This window comes from Hydra vulgaris, chromosome 03, assembly GCF_038396675.1.
Source record: "Hydra vulgaris chromosome 03, alternate assembly HydraT2T_AEP".
Classification (NCBI taxonomy): Eukaryota; Metazoa; Cnidaria; class Hydrozoa; order Anthoathecata; family Hydridae; genus Hydra; species Hydra vulgaris.
In genome coordinates, this window is record NC_088922.1 from 68,249,735 (window position 1) to 68,266,717 (window position 16,983).

Consider the following 16,983-nt stretch of genomic DNA (forward strand, 5'->3'; position numbering starts at 1 on the left):
ATATATAAAAAAATTGTTATTAATTAAATTTATCAAACTGTAAAATTCAAAATAATGTTAAATAAATTATAATTATTAAGTAATAAATATTATAAATATGTCATTATTTATTATCATACTAAGCAGATACATATATTTGAATGTATGTAATTGCCTACATACTTACTCTGCAACATGCAAACAAACTTCATCCTTAAGTTCAAAATACACATTTTACACACATTTTTAGAACACACATTTATAGAACTTTTGTTTTTATAATTTTAACAGTCAAGTTGAATAATATATTATTTAAATATTTTTTAACAATATTAAAAGCATATTTTTATACTGTCATGTTACATAAATATAAAGTTTTAAACTATTTTTGATGAGTTTAATGATATTTTACTTTTTTTAAATACCATTTTTTTTAAGTTTTTATAGTGGTAAGTTAAACTTATTTTTATAGTGGTAAGAACTGGTTATTGTCCATTCAAAATAAGTGAGTGTTTGAATTTAAAATCATGCTTGTCTGATGATGATTGCAACAGTTCATCAAAGTGTTGTGAAAGTTTGTGCGGATCGAAATGTGTTTCATACCTTAAAAAAAGTGGTAATATTTTAAATTATTTTAATAGCATTTTTTAGAGTTTAAAACTAAAATTATATATTAAGGCGTTAGTCAGTCTGATGGCACCATGGAATTCCCAATTGGTTTAAAATCCAAAAAATCCCTTCCCCCTCCTCCTCCCCCACAAAAAAACAACTCTAAATATATATATATATATATATATATATATATATATATATATATATATATATATATATATATATATATATTTAGTCTAACTATATAACTCTAAATATATATATATATATATATATATATATATATATATATATATATATATATATATATATATCTATATATATATATATATATATATATATATATATATATATATATATATATATATATATATATATATAGTTCTATAAATTGTTACATTTGGGTGTACGTTAAGGTAAAAAATTATTCTTTTGACAACAAGTACGTCACTTTTAATTACTTTTGACTTTCGTCCAACGTTTCCGTATTGTCAGAAAATTAAAATCATTAATTTAATTACAAATTAATCGTTTCTTTAAAAAACCGCAAAAATGCAAATTTAATTGATCAGAATGTTTTTAAAAACATTCTGAATGTTTTTAATAATATAAACAATGTTTTTATTTTTATTTTTTTTTGATAAAATCTTTTTATTTTTAATTTTTTTACTGTAAATCATGCGCAGAGTGTTGCTACATCGACTATCTTATAGCCTGACTCGCAAGGGAGTGCTGCTACATCGACTGAGGGTTTGGTTGGGCAGGCAGTCTACCAAGTAACAAAAAAAAAATTCCGGTCTTGCATTTTAATTTTTTTTTGTGTCAACAAAATACGGAAAAACTTTCTGACAACCAGTTAGGAGTTTTCCAAGTTTGTTTACATGTTCATGTTTGGCATCACACTGCTTACTTCTCAGATTGTTTTGGTTATTTTTGATAAAAGCAAGATGCTGCCTTTCAATTTGACATATACATCAATAGTATATTGTAGAAATGCATTTCTACCATAAAATATTGATCTAAATTTTTGTTATACTGAGTCTATAATTGTAAAATGGAAATAATGTAACATATTTTCTAACCAATGTTCAGTGCATGTTCATGGTTTTTTCTCTTTGAAAAAAAGTGGATAAACCATACGATTTAAGTTGGGTGACATGCTTGATATAATTTTCAGAGGATAAAGGGTAAATAATAACATACCTGGACGCAGAAGGAGCATCATCTTTTTCAGATTATAATGACACTATATTGCCTTACAAGTAAAGACATTTTAACAACTGAGACTAATCAACCTTCTAAAGCTGCTTGACAAGTTTTTTTTATCTTCTACTTCAACCATATTTTAAAATACAATAGCAAATGGGTTCTCTTCACTAACTATAGTTTGCAAATGAAACATTAAATCATTCGAGCAAAGAAATCATGCATTGCCACAGTGTAGCATTCTAAAATTTGCTGCTGCAAGTGGATCATAGATATACAATTGACAATACGTTATAAGATTATTTTGATCTGGCCTAAGATGGTAATTCTCTGGCCAGATTCTTGATCACATATTTTAAAACATGGTGGCCCGTGATTCATATTTTGAACCAGGTGCTGTAAAGAAGCAAAAGAAATACAGCCATTATAATTTGTAATACATTTAAAAGAATTCATATTGGAATTATGATCTATATGACTTCTTGTAAATAAATCTTGTAAATAAATCTTGTAGCAGAAATGATAAAAGTGGAGGCGATTATGGCAACTTTGAAAATGTTTTTTAGAAGAATTTTTTATTCTCATTAATCCTTCTAATTTAAGCAAAAAAAAAAAAAAAGAATTTATAAATAATTAAATGAATTGAACTAACTAGATAGAGCTTCAGCTCCAATTGTCATTAAAAATAAAATAAAAATTGCTTAAAATATCCTTAAAAAGATTGAAGACAAAACTGAATCAAAAGAAGCATGGTACTAAAATAACTTTTAACTTCTTCTAAAAGAAATATCTATCGAGACTAAAGCTTGAATTTTAAAAACTTGTTTAGAAAATCCTTGTAACTACTTAAAAATCTAGAAAGTTGTGGAAATTATTTAAACAGTGGAAATTTAGAAAGTTGTAGAAATTGCTTTCATAAAAATAGAATAATTTTGGACATTTTTTTTTACCTTTACAATATTAAAAAGAAAATAATATATGGTATATGGTTTATTGTAAACAATTGTTTGAATTTTTTATTTAAAAGCAGCTTAAGCAATAGATTAAAGTATGTTTGAGTTTAAGCAATATGTCTTTCTTGTTTTTTCTCATGCAAAAAAGAGACACAAATATAAAGTTTAAATGAATTTTAAAAATTTGTTTTTCTTATTTTCTCTTACACAAAGAATAGACACTAATATAAATATGAAAAACTTAGGAATACTGCTTGAATAAAACAAGTATAAAAATAATTTTTTTTGCATTAATAAAATCAGAAAATATTTTTTATTCCTGCTGAAGATTTTAACCCCCAGTTTTAAAAAGTAATTTAAATGAGGTTCATATATCTAAAAAATTTCTTATTATTTTGTTTTTGCGGAAACCTCAAATTAGTTTTATCAATTGAGTTAGGGAATTTATAGTTTGAATTGTCAATTTATAATAATAATTATAAATTGGCTCTCCAATTATAATATATAATTGAAGAGTCAATTTATAGTTTAGGGACAAAAGTTTTTGAATATTTTAAAATATATTATAAATATATTTATAACATTTAGTTCAAAAATTAAACCAGCAGAGTTTAACATTGTTATAAAATGTATGAAGAATATTTTATAAAAATGTTTTACAAAATCCAATTTGTCATCATCGCACTTAAGCAATACCATAAAAAAACTTAAACAACACCAAAAAACTAAATGAGATTTTAACAGTTATTAAATTTTTGGTAATCAAAATTTGTGAAAAAAAGGTAATATTTTAGCCTCTTTAATGTAATTGTGACCATGTTGACAATGACCATGACATGTTGAAAAATCATTTTAATCTTGAAAACAACCTTGTCATTTGCAAACATTATTTTCAAAATTAGAATATAATGTTTAATATGAAATTACAAAATATATCTAGTATTAATCATAGTTTGTCTTCATCATAGTTAGAAATCTTCTGTATTGTTTGTCTTCATCATAGTTAGAATTGTCTTCATCATAGTTAGAATTGTCTTCATCATAGTTAGAAATCTTCTGTATTGTTTGAAACAAATCCACCATACTTTTTGTGTACCCATTTTCCACCTATTTTCCACATAAACACATTGCTATTTTTCTATTACCAAGTCTGGTCAACAGCTACAGAATTTGATTGTCTCCTTTTAGTCTGTTTTTTAGGGATTGACTGCTGTTTCTTTTATTATGTAATATTTGGTATTTTTACTGTTATGTTTTTGCAGACAGAACTTTTAACATGACTAATATTCTTAATTAGTGAATTTATTTCAAATAAGTAAATTTTTTCTGGTCTGGCAATTTATTATATTTGTTAGTTTACTTTTATTTTATATTTTTTAATCTGGAGAAATGACAACCATTTGTAGAAGCTGTATTTTAATTCCTAATCACAAGCGGTTCCAACATTATGGTGAAACTTTATTCTGTCAATATTTTTCAATTGATGCAGCTTCATTGTACTGGATATTACAGGTAACAGACTTTGAACTGTGTTTGCCATTGCTACTATATAGTTTTCGTCAACAAAAATCAGCTTAATATGGGTTAATGTTTCATTTTGTACATTGAACTATCTTTTTACATCTGATATATAAAAATATGAAATAGCCATCTATCTTGTTAGATTTTCTTATATGTTTGTGAGAAAACCTGTTCCCCTCCTGCTTTCTTAAAAACTCTAATCTAACTCTAATAAAAAATGCAGTAGTGGTGTAGTGGTAGAGCGCTCGCTTCATAAATGAGAGGTTTCAAGTTCGATCCTCACCACGTCCCTGGTAGTACCGTGCTTAACTTGTTTCTCTGCGCAGCGGCCTTGTTCGTTAAGTTTTGTGTTTCGGAGTTATAGAGTTGAGAGAGGGTTATAACCACAATTAAGTAGCCCTCTTGTCTGTTTTGACCTTCTGGGCCTTGGGGAGGTGAATTAACAACAAAAAAAAAAATTAGTTTATATTTCATCAAACACAACAAACAGATTTAAACTGCAAAAATACTCTTCAATGACTTATTTCTTTGACTTTGTTATCTTGTAGTTCTGCATCTCAAAGCTTTTGTTTTCTCTCTGCTGCTGACATTTTATTCTAAAAACTGATAAAATTAAAAAGTTTACAACAAAAACATTAAAAATAATTAGATTAGAGATATTTGCAATCTTTATAACTGAGTAATTAATTTGATTTATTTGGTATTTATTTACGAATAGCAATAAAAAAAATTAGCGTATTCAAAGTACCACGTTTTGAAAATTTTGGGTGGAATCATAAACAAAAACACCCGAAAAAGTCCTTTGGAGGGGTGATAATATGGACCCTTGGGATACTATTGCAAGTGGTTTTAAAATCAACCATAACCGTTTGAGAAAGAAATTTCAATTTTAATATTTTTATAGTAAAAATGCTCATATTATGAATTTTTTTCAAAGGGTTTTATGAAGTAAAAACATTTTTATTAGCTTAAATTGATATTTTATTGTAAATATAGAATAAATAACAACAAAAGTTCTTTAAAGTTCCAACTCTTACAAAAAAATTGCTATTTCCTTTACAAAACTACAACCTACATCCTTGAACATCAGTTTTGTTTTGATCTCTATTATTCAAACTAAAATTAATAAAATTTTGTTAGAGGAACTAAAAAAGTACATTTAAAATGCCCAAAACTCATACTGAGTGTCGAAACACAGTTTGCATTCTCTGCATGTCAAAATGTGATTGAAGTATAACACCTTTCTTGATAAGCAGATTAACAAAACACTCTCCAAAACCATTAGACTTTAATGATGATCATCTTCCAAATGGAATGTGCACAAATTGTTGTTTCATTCTGCAAAAAATTGATGAGGGAAAAACATCACAGCCATGTCCCAAATTGTATGATTTCAGTTTAATTACTGTGAAGCCATCAACAAGAAATTCTCCTGCATGTGACTGTATTATTTTCTAAATTGATAAGTCAAAGGGCAAAAATTCATCTCCTTTGTCCAGCAGTACTACTCAAGAGAAATCATCCAAAAATGAAAAAAGATGCACAAAATGACTCATTGTGATTAGTCCGCGTTTATCCCATAAATGTACCCTTGGAACTTGAAGTACAAACCTGATTGCACTTGCAAAAACAGACACAAAAAGTGCAGAAATTCTTGCATCTTCTGTTTTGGGAACCCAGGATGCATCTCCAAATGGTACAGTGCGACTGAGCAAATCAAGTGGGGGACCTAAATTACCACTGAAACTTGGTAAGCGTTTTGTCACTGCTTTTTCCCCATCATATTGCTTTTCATTAGGTACATTTTAATCTATTAATCTGTTTTAAATTTCAGGCAAAGCTACTCCATTACAACTGTTTAAGGATCCTTTTTCAAATGAAAGTCTTGTGACAGTTCAACTTAACACTGGTTTGTCCAACAACCAGATGAGACAACTTGCTTTAACTCTTAACTCTGCAGGCCAACAAAAAATTGTTGAGCTATATTTTGCTAGGAAATTTGCAGAGAAAGGAAAGTTACTCAAAGATCACTTTTCTGTCACTAAAATTAAATGTTCTGACATTGACCACCATAGAGGTGTTGTTCATTGTAATGATATTGGCAGCCTTCTTCACTTTATGGTATCAGCAAGATCTGTCTCCGAGGAGCATCTAATTAAGATTGGACTTGATGGTGGAGATGACTTTCTTAAGATGAGTCTGGGCATTATCAAGGTAGCCCCAGAACCAACCAGTCCTGTCCTGAAGACTCCAAAGCTTTGTAGTTCTTCCTTCAAAGATTCTGGTGTAAAGAAACAGCTGATTATAGCAATCTCTGAAGGAATGCCAGAAAACTATGAAAACATTAAAAATCTGTTGAAACTCACCAATATTAGCGCTTTTTCCTTTTTCTTGTCTTGTGACATGAAAGTTGCTAACATTCTTTGTGGACTTCAGTCTCATGCTAGCAAGCATCCTTGCTGCTGGTGTGATCCAGACTCTTCAAACCTTGGAAAATGTGGTGCACTGAGAACTTTTAGAAGCATCAGAAAAGCTCACCAAGATTTTGTTGCTGAAGGAAGTAATGTAAAGGGTGCTAAATGCTTTGGAAATGTCATTGACGTACCCTCAATATTTCAGATATAACACTTATTCTAAAAGCAATATCACCAATGAAACTTCACCTATTGATGGGTGTGGTTGACTACCTTTTCAAGAGTCTGAGCAAAGTTTGGCTAGAGGTCAAAGAATGACCAGAGGTTTTAAATATTCCCCTCCAACCCTTTTAATGGAGGACATTTTCATGGAAATCATTGTCAAAGGCTGTTGAAAAATATTGATATTCTTCAGCAAAAGTTGAAGCAACATATGTAAGTGCAGCGTTTCCTTATGTTGAAGCATTCATGCAATTTGATAAGTTAGTTACTGCATATTTTGGAACCCATTTGTCTGAAAATTTTCAATAATACATTGAGAACTTTCAAACTGAAATTTGCTTTATTGTTCATGCTTTTTCAGTTGTTTCGTTAAAAATACACATTTTTGAAAAAAAACAACTCAGGATTGGATGAATTGATAGCATTTTAATACTTAAAGATTTGAAAAAAAAATAATTGTGAAACTAACAATACCTGCCAGTATTGAGAAAAAAATGCTATTTTCTCTCACGGACGGTAATCATTGATTTTAAAATTAATTGTTATGATATCCTATAGGTATGTACTACCATCCCTCCAAAGGGGTTTTTCGGGTGTTTTCGTTGATGACTCACCCCATAATTTTCAAACCATGGTGCAAAATAAAGTATATATTTATTTACACAACAGTTTTGAAAAAGTCTTTAACAAGAATAATTAATGTAAGAACATTTACAATATTATGGATGAAAAAATTAATACAAATAAACAATAAACAAAAGAACCAATAAAAGGCTGCAATGAAATACTGCACCTGATAATACAAAAGAAAATGTAAGAAAACTTAGCGCTCTTGATCTCATAAAACCAGAATAATTTTATATTTATGTATTAAATCAAATTGAAAGTTAAAAATAAAAATGCCACATAATGTTAGACACAGTGTTATAAAAACTTGAATATGTTTAAGTTTCATGATCATAATTAAAAAAAAAAATGATATTAGCAAAATAAGTTTTAATAGCTTTAAAAAAGTACAACTATGTCATCACACATAAAATATATGTTTATATATATATATATATATATATATATATATATATATATATATATATATATATATATATATAGAGGCTTCGGCAGGAATGGCAAGCTATAGCCCGCGCCTGCCTCCACACCTGTGCAAATCAGTTTACACTGGCAAAATAAAGCTCGTGCAAAATATAAATTTTTGATAAAAATAAAGTTAAATATTTTTATGTTTTTATTTAGTTATTCTTTTAAAAACATCTCAAATGATGTAATTTTGTAGAACTGTTTGTTTTACTAGTTTAAAACTCAAACTATTTCATTCAAGATATACTAAAAAAATTATGAAAAAAATAATTTTTGAATATTCTGATGGAAAAATAAAAAACAAAAGTTATTATATAACTGTTCTGTATTATTCTGTGTTATGACAAAAGATAAATAAATAGTATGTTAAAAAGCAGGCAAAATATGCATGTGTTGCAAAAGAATTTAACATAATAGTCCGGGTTTTCAGTATTCTTTAGAAATTTGTAAACTAATAAAATGAGAACTGTTAAATAATAAAGACAATTCCTTTTTTGTATAATCACACATTTTGCTAAATTGATTGGTAAACTAGTTATTGCTAAATTAATTGGTAAACTAGTTATGCGGTAGTGGTGTAGTGGTAAAGCGCTTGCTTCATAAGCAAGAGGTTCCGAGTTCGATCCCCACCATGTTCCTGGTAGTACTGCGCTCAACCTGTTTCTCTGCGCAACAACCTTGTTCATCAAGATTCGTGTTTCGGAGTTATAGAGTTGAGAGAGGGTTATAACCACTATTAAGTAGCTTCCTCATCTGTAGTAGCCTTCTCGGCCTTGAGGAGGTGAATAACAAAAAAAAAAGAAAAGAAAAAAAGTTTGTCATACTTAAAAGTTGTTTAAAGTAGTGCATATTTCCCTGTATACTTCCGCGCTAACTTTCTGGTTTTTTTTTGAAAAAGGAGGCAGTTTATTCAATATGCTAATATATAACTCGTTATTAAAAATCGAATATCTCATTTATAATCAACAGACTGGTAATAGATTTTTATAGTATAAATTGAGTGTCTGATATAAAGTTTTTAAGTTATTCAGCTTATCAGGTTAGGTTATTCAGTTATTTTTATAAAAACGGCAAACAGCTGTTTTTGATCCAATAATTCAACTTGCTACAATAGTAAATGACAAAAAAGACTTTGATTACAATAGTTTAAGCAGTGAAAATGAATGGGAAACACCTAAATTGAGTGAAAGTAAAGAAACTGCGCTCAATTTTGAAATTAAAGATATTTTGCGCTAATTTTTTAAAAATGAATATTTATCAATAGTTTATAATTACATATATTTCTTTTGTATGATAAAAATAATACTATATGATTTCTTCATATTTTCTTTTCTTTTTTTATACTTGCGCTATATTTAATACATTTAAATATATTTTACAGCATAAACCTGATATATAAAATAATAGTGCATTTAATACCCTTTAATTAGTTCTATTCATAAAAAAATGTATAAAAGATTTTTTTTTTTTTTAAATTCATTTAATACTTTTTTTTATACATGCCTATATTATATAAGAAGAATATATTTAAGAAGTATATATACCAGATTCTTAAAAAATCTATTTGTACTAAGTATCTTAGAAATTAAAAATTAGATTGCCTCAAATTTTAACTTACATATCACATCAACATAACATATTTTCTCTTAATTTCCGAAAAGAATATAAAATCAATTACGAGTTCATAAAAGAGTGTGATAGTAAATTGAATGGAAATGATAACAATAATTAAAATTTTAGTCTAACCAGTTGAAAAGCAATTATAAAAAAATAGAGCTCTTTGGTTCAAGGTTTATTCAAAAAAAGATTTTAATATAATTGTCACTATATCTTTATAGCTTATATCAGAGTTAAATTTTTAAAATTTAATTTAATTTACAAAGCACAAGAAAAATGAATCAACTAAAAAAGCGCAATAAAAAATGTTATATTTTATTCCATTATTTTAAAATTATGTGCAATTATGGCAATATATTAATACTCAAATAGGTCTCGCAAAATTGCTACGTTTATTGCAAAATATTTTAAGCAAACTCCAAGATGCTTGAATAAAGAAATATGATGGTTGCGTAGGTTAGTTTTCTACCATTTTTTGTATTGCTTGCAAATTGTTGGTTTGACTATATCTGGAATAAACTCAACAAAAATCCGATTATACAACTAATAAAACTGGAGAATAAAAGAATAAAGTCTGAAAAAAAATTTAAAACAAAACCAAAACAAAAACATAATAACAAAATCTCACTTAGTAGAATGCACACTAATAACTCTGAACGAAAGATAAAAACTGCAGTGTAACTTCGAAAAACTATTATCTCAACTTTACAAGTATTCAACTATTTGAAAGTCCGTTACCAAAGTCTTTTAAAATGAATTGTCACTCTCCTTGTCTCTCTTGTAAATAAAGCGATTGTAGAAATTTTTATATACAATGACATTTTCATTTACAAAGAAGAAGAGAAATGAATGAACTTTTATAATAATATAATTAAGATCATTCGCTTTTATAAGATAACTATATGATGTATAACAGTTTTTATTTATTATTGTTTTGTTAGAATGATTAATTATATTTTAAAATTTGAATATGGTTTTTATGTTTATTATTTAATTAATTACTAAGTTATTAAATAAAATCGTGATTACGCTCATCCATCTTATAACACCAAAATTTATCAAATTTTTGCTATGATATACTTACTAGATATACATATATATATATATATATATATATATATATATATATATATATATATATATATATATATATATATATATATATATATATATATATATATATATATATATATATATAGATATATATATATATATATATATATATATTTATATATATATATATATATATATATATATATATATATATATATATGTATATATATATATATATATATATGTATATATATATATATATATATATATATATATATATATATATATATATATATATATATATATATATATATATATATATATATATATAATATTCAAATAAGAAAAAAAAACCTTTTTTATGAACCTCTATGTTTTATGCCATAACTGTTTTAAAAATACAAATTTAGCCTTGCAACAGTATCTGATGTCAAATTTACATAATCACGGTTTGCTAATCATTGATATTAAAGTGTGAAAACAAATATTTTTTCTATATCTACATGCAGAAACCAATTATTTTTTTGGTAGATTAGGATTATTTGGTAGAGGTTTTAAGATTGGCATCTTTCAATTATGTTCCACTTGATTAAATGTTTGTTACTTGAATATTTGTTCCCAGATTTCTTAAGAAAGTTTTTTTTTATCCTTTTCGTACCTGGTTGCATTAAAGAATTTTAACTGGTTTGCATTAGATGAATTTCTATTAATTTGGCACACAACTTTAACTAGTTTTTATTGTATTTCTGTTAAAAATCTTGTGGAGCTTATGGATATTTTTAAAAATAAGTTTAAGAAAAGGTTTCTAATTTTGGTTGCAACATTTTTATTGAAGGGATGATTTTTCGTTTATTAGTATTAGAAGGGTTTAGATTTGAGTGATGGTTGTGGTAAAACCCAGACTTTTCTCATGCATTTTTAAAAATAAAAGCTTTGAAAATTTTTTTGCTTGAAGAATTGGTAGTTAGCCTATTTATCATTGAGGTTAGTAATTATTTTAAAATGCTTGGTGGGTGGTTGAAACTAGCATGGATATAATTTAGCGTACTATCAGGTTTATAATAAAGTTGGAAATGCAGTTATAAGGGTTTAATGTAACATCAAGGTTTTTATCAATGTTTTATATATTGAATGGAAATGCTGACGTTGTTTTATTTAAATATCAAATGTTTTTGAACCTATATATTTTCTTTTGTGTTTATTCCACTGATTTAATTGCAAAATATTTCTTAGGTTGTTAGTATTCAATAAAAATAATATTTATTAATGATTTGATAAAAATATGTTTACTTATTCTACCAATTTTATTCTTACCTAAATTTATTAGATGAAATGGAAATAAAAAAAAAAATTTGGTTATGGCTTTTTAGTAAAACAAGTAGAAGATCTGCTTATATTAATTTTATTAAAAACATCTAGTTTCTTCAAAATAGATTTTCTTTGTTGACCAAAATGAGCAGAGCTAACTTACCAAGTTTCAGGATCACTATTCATAGTAACTTCCTTCAATTTCTTGAAAATTGTTGATTGGTTTTTCTTTACAAATGCGTGTTTAACAAATTTATCATGCATTGGTTTTAGGTGCTGTATAAGTTCTGTTACAGTAAAGTTCTTTGAAATTTTTTTTATGCTTGCATATGTTTTAGTTTCAGGTTATCTTCACTTACCAGGTTACTTCGAAGTCAAATATCAACAGTTTCCAATTATTTCTTGAACTGTTTCATACCTTAGGATGCAAAGCATTTCTCATTGACATAATCATATGTGCATGGCTCACGAAAAAAAATTTTTATTATTACAGACCCAACTTTGATTGAAGATGCTTGAATCGATTTTGTTAATTTATCCAAGGAAAATCCCATATTTACATGCAAACCACAATTTTATGTGAAACAGATTTCACATTGCACAGGCGCAGGTCTCAAAATTTGCTAGATCCAATTTTTAATATGCTAATGCTTTTTTTTAATAACTCTAAAGCTTCTTTCAGCAATAAAAATGATATATGTAAAAATGATGTACTGTGAAATCTTATTTGCTGGGTGATGTTTGAGAAGTTTCATCTTTATTATAAAAGTTTACTGCTAAAACATCAATTTCAAAAAGTTTATGCAGCTTTGAACATGTTAGAGGTAGACCCGAATTTTCTTACAAGCAGAATTGTTTTAAAGAATTAAAAGAACTTTAGCTTGTTTTTTCTGCATTTGGTAGTGCATCTAAAACTTTTTTCATTTGGTAGTGCATCTACAACTTTTTTTATTTGGTAGTGCATCTACAACTTTTTTCATTTGGTAGTGCATTTGAAACTTTTTTCAATACTTATCCTCTTTGTTGGATATTTTTAAAAGATGAACTCTCTGAAATTGATTTATAAGTTTTCTTTTTACAGGGCAAGTTTTTAAAACTCTTAGTTTTGCTTTGGCAAAACTTTTTTATTAGAACCCGATTTTGATTTTTTTTGATATCTCTTAGATTTTTCTTTAGATATTTTTTTCATTTGTCAGGACTCCAAGAAACATAAGTAGCTTGATATTCTGCAAGATATTTTTTTCTTACTTCTAATTTGGATTCCATTTCTTATAAATGCACTATTTTATAAGAAAATTAAAACCTAACTTTACCTTATATTAAAAAAAAATTTACTCATAGCACTTCACAGTGTTAAAATGCAAAACTTAATCAACTCAAAACCACAACAAAAATCTGAAATTTTGATTAAAATATGACTTCCTTGAATTATTACTTGTTGACCTTTTGTTGATGGGTTCATTGATGCAACAGCTTTTTATATTATTATTATTTTTTTATTCTGATTTACTCCCAACAAGGCTGCAAGCAACCACTATTAAGCTGGGAGTTATTTGAAAAAAAGAATTGAGTTATAGAGCAAGGAAATAATTGACAAAAGACTTAAAAAGTTGAAGGTTGTATGAGTCAGGAAAGCATGAAGATGGGAGAGAGTTCCAAAGGGTTGATGTGCAGGGAAAAAAAGCGAGACAATTAACAGTTTTTAGAGCATGCAGTGACAGACACAGTAAAAAAATGAGACTTTGCTGAATGACAAGTCAAGCAAGAATGAGTTTTAGTTGATAGAACTAGAGATGATAGCTCCTTTGAGCAGCGACCATAATAGTATTTGTAGATAAGAGAAAGAGATGCAACTTTACGGCGATGGGAAAGAGGCTCAATCTTAGAAGCTAGAGCGGGTCCAACTATGTTTACAATGTGTTTTTGAACCTTGTCTAGAAGAGAAAGAGCATCATTAGGAGTACCAGCCCAAATATGGCATACAGGGATGAATAAGAGATTTGTAGAGGTAGAGGATTGAATCAGGAGAGAGAAAATAGTGAGCACGATAATGAGTAACAACCTTTGCAGATGCTAATTTACCAATTGATTGTATATATGGCTTCCATTAAAGGTTAGTAGTAAATTATAATCCAAGGAGACATAAAGATGAGGACTCCGTGAGGAGTTGCCATTCATATATATATGAATGTTGACAATACTGTGATAGTTGTTTGCAGTAAATAACTGAGTTTTGTTGTTAACTGAGTTATCATTTACAAGCCACTGTGAGCCCCAATTTGTTACAGAAGTGCGATCAGATTCAAGATCTGCTGCCTGTCCTAAGCGATGAAAAAGAGAAGACTTTTAGTCAAGACAGGATTATAAAGTTGAGTCATCAGCAAAAAGAGCTACTTTAGATGTAAGGTTGTCGGGAAGATCATTAATATAGATAAGAAACAAAACAGGACCAAGGGTAGAACCATGAGGTACCCCAGAAGTTACTGGAAATAAAGAAGAGTTTTGGCTCGATTTGATAATCTCAAAAACTTTCCCAGATACACCATATGAAACAAGCTTATGGAGAACAATTTTGTAAGACTATGACAGCAATCTTGTCTAAACCACATGCTGTAGAAGAGTTTAATCAAGATATGAATTTAGCCATGGAAGCTGGAGTGATTTGAATGTCTAACAATGGGTTAACTTGTTTAAATGGAACGAAAGGAAGAGAATGGCCATAAGATTCGAGAGTCCAATTAGAAGAAAAGTTCTTTGCAAATAGTTCTGCCTTATCCTTGGGAGAGGTAATATGATCAGTCCCATGAATGCGAGATAGAATGTGAGACCTATCTTTATTAATGGTGCTGTTGAATATTTTCCAAAAGTTTCTAGAGCCTAACTTCTGAGATAAGATACAAGATTTGATGAACTGATATTAATAGAGCTTTGCATCTGAAAGCACCTTTTTACATCAATTTCTTGCAATAATATATAGCCGTTTGTTCTCCAGAGAGTTGTTCTTTTGAAAAAGATGAAAAAAATGATTTCGATTAGATATAGCAGCTGCACAAGAGAGTGAAAACTATGGAGTAGAATAAGGCTTGACTTGGAAGCAACAAGAGGTAACGAAAGCTTCTATTCTTACCTGAATCCAGGTTACATAGGAGGTGGTTACGTAGGAGGTGAATTTTCAGCTGAAAGGAAAAAGACATCAGCCCAAAGACCGTCACGAAGAAAATCTAAAAAAAAATTCAAGTCAGCTTTAGGGTAGTAGTAAGTAGTGCAATGATAGCGAGAGTTTGAAAAGAAAGTACAAGATAAGAGGTTTAAAGAGATCATTGCATGTTCAGAATTACCTAATGAAGAAAAAGGAGAAACTGAACACAAGCTAGGATCAGATACTAAACATAAATCAATGAAAGAAGGTAAATGATTAAGGTAAAAGATTGAGAAAGGCAAAAGTTATAGGCTATAGTGCCAGAAGGGTCAGTGGCATTAGTGCCAATCCGTTCAGTGTGATGAACATTAAAGTCATTAATAACAACAATATTGGAGATAAGAGAGAGGGCATGATCAATTTGACCAGAAATTACATTTAAAAGTTTGCAGTCTTAGGATGAAGGAGAGTGATAAAAAACAAAGAGAAAGGTGATAGAGTGAAGAGGTGCTAAGCGGAAGCACGTTAAATAATGGTCAAAAAATTTGAACCTGATTTCACGTCTAATAGGTAAATTGATGGGTATGTAACCCACAGGCCAAGTATGTGACTATTAAAACCCATCAACATGAGGATAAAAAGAATGAATAACAGGATTTAAATTAGTCTCACTAAGAGTAAGCAAGTCTGGTGAATTTTGCAAGAGGTAAGATTCAACTGATGGAAGGTTGCTTTGATGTCCTTGAATATTAGTTAAAGAGATATTAAAACAGTTAGGTGGTGGGGATAATTTTTTTTGCTTGATATTTTGGTATGATTTAGGTTTAAAGAGAACTTGACTTACTCATAGATAAAGCATGGCCTCCTAAGCAATGAGCTATGCGATCTTCTTAGTCCTGTTAATTAAACCTAAGTAATAACTCAGGGCTCCTTATGTGGCCACAACAATGCACACCAAAAGCATTAACAAAGACGCCGTCCATAGGCAATATTTTGAGCTATAATTTAAATACAATGCTTTTTAACTTTTTTTTTTTTTTTTTGTAGAGCAATAGGAAATTCACTTTTTATTATATTTTAAAAAAACCTTGCCCTATATATCCTTTATTTAATTTGCCCTATATATTATTTCATATTGATAATTAAAATAATTAACTATAATTAATATAATAAGTTCAGTGTTGCAACATTTTTGCATATATATGTGACATATAAAGTCCAACAGTATTTACTCAAGTCCAACTCATATATTCATATAACTCAAGTCATATATTTCATCTTAAAAACCTTTTGAAACAATAATGTAAAATTTTGGTAATAAAGTAATAATACAATAATAATAAAAGATGTAATTTATTATAAAGTTGTTTATAATAATTATAATTATAAATAATAATTATAATTATAATAATTATAAAGTTATAAATTTGTTATTTAGGTAATTGTTTATTTTAACTTAAAATGAATTTTAACAGAAATTTTAAGGTTTTTTAAACTATTAATGCAGAAAAAAGTTTAAAAAATAAATTTATGATATGAAATATATCTTTTCCATTAAGGCAATAGCTATATATAGGCTCACACTTATACAAAAAAAAAAAGCCAACAACAGTCAATAATTAACCAAAGTAATAAAACATCTAACTTATAAACATCTGAAAAATTACTAACAAGGTATTTATGAACTAACAAAACACAGCTAACAAACATTAGAAAATCTTACACTAATTAACTTGTGTCATTTTCACGCTCATTTTTAAACTGACTTTTTTTTTAGTGGTTACCTGCAATCATCTTGACAGTTATAATAAAAAATAAAAAAATTTAAAAGATCTTAAAATTTTTTTTGTTTAAGAGCATCTCT

General features: G+C 27.8%; 1 protein-coding gene across 2 annotated transcripts in view; it reads left to right on the plus strand.

Annotated features, from left to right (window-relative positions):
- LOC101237437 (low-density lipoprotein receptor-related protein 4) overlaps window positions 1-16,983 on the plus strand; it is an 88,408-nt gene that overhangs the window by 48,190 nt on the left and 23,235 nt on the right. For both annotated transcript variants that reach the window (XM_065794078.1, XM_065794079.1), the window contains exon 8: window positions 452-595. In XM_065794078.1, the coding sequence (XP_065650150.1) occupies window positions 452-595 (144 nt within the window). The remainder of the gene's footprint in view (window positions 1-451; window positions 596-16,983) is intronic.